Source organism: Protobothrops mucrosquamatus, unplaced genomic scaffold, assembly GCF_001527695.2.
Source record: "Protobothrops mucrosquamatus isolate PMUCROS unplaced genomic scaffold, P.Mucros_1.0 scaffold3418, whole genome shotgun sequence".
Lineage (NCBI taxonomy): Eukaryota > Metazoa > Chordata > Lepidosauria > Squamata > Viperidae > Protobothrops > Protobothrops mucrosquamatus.
The window spans coordinates 52,780-57,464 of record NW_015389399.1 but is presented as its reverse complement, the minus strand read 5'-3'; the positions used below and the strand labels follow the sequence as shown (position 1 = coordinate 57,464).

The window sequence follows — 4,685 nt, the reverse complement described above, 5'->3', positions numbered from 1 at the left end:
GGGGGGGGACAGTGCTTTCTCTAACCGGCAGCCTCCAGATGTTTGGGCTAGGCTCCTCCCTGCACATCTGGAGGGAGAAGACCGAAGCAGCCCCCAAGAGGGAAGTCCAGGGTCTGTTAAATGGGGGTGGGCGGTGGGTAGCTGCTGTTGGTCAAGGCGGTAACTATTAAGATTTAGGGCAGGGGTCTTCAAACTTGGCCCTTTTATGACTTGCGGACTTCAACTCCCAGAATTCCTCAGCCAGCAAAGCTGGCTGAGGAATTCTGGGAGTTGAAGTCCGCAAGTCATAAAAGAGCCAAGTTTGAAGACCCCTGATTTAGGGACTTCAACTCCCAGAATTCCCCAGCCAGCCACGTTGGGGGTTGAAGCCCATAAGTCTTCGAGGTTGCAAAAGTTGGGAAGAAGGGAAAGCAAGGGGAGAGGACGAGGGCTCCCGAGCATGTACAGAGGCACAACTCCAAAAGGTCCAGGCTGAAGCCGGGTGGATCTCAGCGCAAGCGCAAGTTGTGTGTTTTTTCCGCTTTGTGTGTGCGCTTTGCGCAACAGGCTGTTCGGCTGGGGTCTTTTTGCACCAGCCGTGAACCCACCAAACCTTTTAGTTTGGGCCTCTGTAAAGCCCGATTGCTTTTATATATATATTTTTAAAAGACAACAAAGTGATCACCAGGAAGTATAAAACAATACAGTTTTAATAAATAAAACCAAGCTTTCGATGGCCTAAAACTGCCATCATCGTCAGGGTATAATCAGGATGCTGGGAGAGCTTGCTTATAAATACAGTCATGTCTGCGCACGGCTCCTAGATCTTGTGACAGGTCCCGGCCGGCCAATCCGGCCAATGTTTTATACTTCCTGGTGATCACTTTGTTGTCTTTTAAAAATATGTTCATACCCAGGAATCGATCTTCTATTTTTAATGTTATTTTTAATATATATATATATATATTAAAAACAGTACTAAAAATAAAAGAATGATTCCTGGGTGTACTCATAACGAGAGATAAAAAACGTGAACACCAGGAAACGTTTTAAAAACTATAAAAGTTTTAATAAGTTAAAATCAATATATAAAATCCTTCTATATATAGGTCTGGGATGCCCAGACCAGGAAGCTGGTCTGGGCATCCCGGCCTGTCACCAGCTTCCCTCCCACCTCGACTTACGACAGCTCTTTTAGTGACCGTTTGAATTTACAACAGCATTGGGAGGGGGGGAAAGAAGACACATGGCTGTTTTTTTACACTTCGAACCGTTGCAGCGTTCCCCCCCCCATGATCAAAATTCAGACCTTTGGCAACTGGCATGTACTTGGGACGGTTGCCATGTCCCAGGGGGGGGGGAGTCACAGGATCCGCTTTTGCAACCTTCCGACAGTCAAGGGGGTGAAAACCAGTTTCGCTTAACGACCGTGTTGCTAATTTACCAACTGCAGCTGAATGGCTGTGGCAAGAAAAGTCGTAAAATGGGGTGGGGGAGTTCAATTAACGACCATCTTGCTTGGCTTCGGAAATGGGCTGAACTGCAGTCGTTAAGCCGAGGACTAACTAGCAATCGCCGACCCCTTTTTTGGCCAACCCGCTGACGTAATGAATTACGACTGAAAGGACGGAAAGAGCACTAGTCCTCATGATCCTTCCTGGGGAAAGTAGGCCCAGGACAAAGATTTAGGCTGACCCAAGTTTTTTTTTTCCTACAAATTTTTTCACCCACAGGGCGTCTCGCTTAGCAACAGACATTTGGGGCTGAGCTGCAGTTGTTAAGCCGAGGACTGACGGTACATCTGTCTCTTTCTGGGTTTTAATTTTTTTCCCAATTTGAGGGCACCCAGAGAGCTGCGCCAGGCGTGATTCACCAAGACCAGGGGTAGGCAACCTTCGCTCTTTTATGACTTGCGGACTTCAACTCCCAGAATTCCTGAGCCAGCATGGGGGAACTATGGCCCCCTTCATGACTGGTGGACTTCAACTCCCAGAATTCCTGAGCCAGCATGGGGGAACTATGGCCCCCTTCATGACTGGTGGACTTCAACTCCCAGAATTCCTGAGCCAGCATGGGGGAACTATGGCCCCTTCATGACTGGTGGACTTCAATTCCCAGAATTCTGAGCCAGCATGGGGAAAACATTGGCCCCTTCATGACTCCTGGACTTCAATTCCCAGAATTCTGAGCCAGCATGGGGGAACTATGGCCCCTTCATGACTCGTGGACTTCAACTCCCAGAATTCCTGAGCCAGCCTGGCTCAACTTGAAATCCTCTCCCTTTTCCCTCAGCCTGGCTGGCTCAGGAATTCTGGGAGTTGAAGTCCACCAGTCATAAAAGAGCCAAGGTTGCCTACTCCTTAGCTAGATGATAGACAGATAGACAGACAGACAGACCATCAGGCGTAGGCAACCTTGGCTCTTTTATGACTTGTGGACTTCAACTCCCAGAATTCCTGAGCCAGCATGGGGGAACTATGGCCCCTTCATGACTGGTGGACTTCAATTCCCAGAATTCTGAGCCAGCATGGGGAAAACATTGGCCCCTTCATGACTCCTGGAGTTCAATTCCCAGAATTCTGAGCCAGCATGGGGGAACTATGGCCCCTTCATGACTGGTGGACTTCAACTCCCAGAATTCCTGAGCCAGCCTGGCTCAACTTGAAATCCTCTCCCTTTCCCCTCAGCCTGGCTGGCTCAGGAATTCTGGGAGTTGAAGTCCACCAGTCATAAAAGAGCCAAGGTGGCCTACCCCTGTGCCAGGATGAACTGAACTTTTGAGTTTGCCCAGCTCTTTCCCTGCCAACCTGAAAAGTGTTGTAACACCGACAGGTTGTTGGCAGCTGCTAGAGGTCCCTGGCTCCCGGCCTCTGGAATCGTGAAGGCAAAGATCCAGTTCTTGTGCAAAAGGAAAATAAAAAAAATTCTTCCAAACCCCAGTGTGTGTGTGTGTGTGTGTGTGTGGGGAAATAAATAAATAAATACAGCCAAGATGGCTGCCTACTCACTCGAAGCTTCCGGGCTCCCAGCAGGCTTGGCCAACTGGCTGTGGTTGACCGCTTGACCGTCCGCGCTCCGCTGGGCGGTCACCTTCCACCGGGGCCTCTGCAGGTCCTTCTCGCTGCCGTGCAACGGGATGAGCGTGTTGACCTGGGAATGGGGGAGGGGGAGGGAGGGGGGAGAGGAAAAGGATTTTTTATTTTATTTTTTTTAATTTTCAAAGGGAAGGAAGATGCCGGACAGAATCCACAGGCAACCTGTAGAGACTCTCCTCCAACAGAAGCAGTTTGGTCTAGTGGTTGAAGCACTTGGCTACAAAGCAGGAGTTCTAGTCCCGCTTTAGGTGTGTAAGCCGGCTGGGTGACGTTGGGCCAATCACCAGGAGACGGCGAGTTCTAGTCCTGCCTTAAGTATAAAAGACAGCTAGGTGACTTTGGATCAATTACCAGGAGACGGTGAGTTCTAGTCCTGCCTTAAGTATAAAAGACAGCTGGGTGACTTTGAGTCAATCACCAGGAGACAGCAAGTTCTAGTCCTGCCTTAACCATGAAAAGCAACTGGGTGACTTTGGATCAATTACTAGGAGACGGTAAGTTCTAGTCCCAGCCTAACCATGAAAGGCCAGCTGGGTGACTTTGGGCCAATCACCGGGAGACAGTGAGTTCTAGTCCTGCCTTAGCCATGAAAGCTGGCTGGGTGACTTTGGTCCACACGGTTGTTGTGGTGGGGAAAAGAGGAAGGGGGTGTGTTGGATGTTTGTCCCCTTGAGTTATTTGTAAAAGTAATAAAAGCTGGGATACAAAATAAATAAAAACCCAGTCCCGTCTGCCTCTCCTGGTAGGCCTCAAACTGCCTTAGACAAGCCACACACTTATACAGGTAAACCCTTGTTTGTCTGGTGTTAATCCCTGCTTATCTCAGTTTCTCTTTCTGCAGATTCCTTGCTGGTCTCCGAGCTTGGTGGTTTTTTCTTAAAGACCTTCATTACTCAACTAGGTAACGTCATCAGTGCTACAAGGAAGCGGGGTTTTCTCCCCATTTATATACCCTGCCAGCGATGGTAGGGGTGTGATTTTTTTCCCGTTGATAGTTCCTTGATTGGGGTATTGTTTTATGCTTGTTTGTCCGGTGCTAATCCCCGCTTATCTGGATATGGACTGGTGGAAAGAATATTTTATTCTCCAACGCAGTGCCCTCCAGACACGTGGCTGTACCCATTCCCAGAATGCCAGCTGTGGGATTCTGGAACTTCCCCCACTCTTGAGGGCACAGGACACAATATGGGAGTGGGCTTTCTGGACCACTGAGGAAGAGGGCGGATGAAGGAGAGAAACTGAGAAACTCAAGATAAGCCGGGATTAACACCAGACAAACAACCAAATACTCCTCAACTTGCAATCAAAATTGGGACTGGAACGTCCATTTCTAAGCGACGCAGTTGCTAAATAACTCCTGCCTAATTTCAGGACTTTTGCCACGGGCGTTAAGCGAATCACACAATTGTGAAGCAAATCCAGCTTGGCCCCCTTGAATCGGCTTGGCAATCACGTGATTCCAGGACGCCCCGGTCATAAATGCGAGGATCGGGTTGGAAGTCACTTTTTTTCCAGCGTCATCATAACCTGGAACCGTTGTTAAGCAAATGGCCGTTAAGCCGAGGACTGGAAGGACTAAAACCTTCCCAACCGATGTAGGAGGGTCGCAGC

General features: G+C 49.1%; 1 protein-coding gene across 1 annotated transcript in view; it reads right to left on the bottom strand.

Annotated features, from left to right (window-relative positions):
• ANGPTL4 (angiopoietin like 4) overlaps positions 1-4,685 on the bottom strand; it is a 24,686-nt gene that overhangs the window by 16,913 nt on the left and 3,088 nt on the right. The window contains exon 3 of the mRNA XM_015826981.1: positions 2,988-3,129. Coding sequence (XP_015682467.1) covers positions 2,988-3,129 — 142 coding nt within the window. The remainder of the gene's footprint in view (positions 1-2,987; positions 3,130-4,685) is intronic.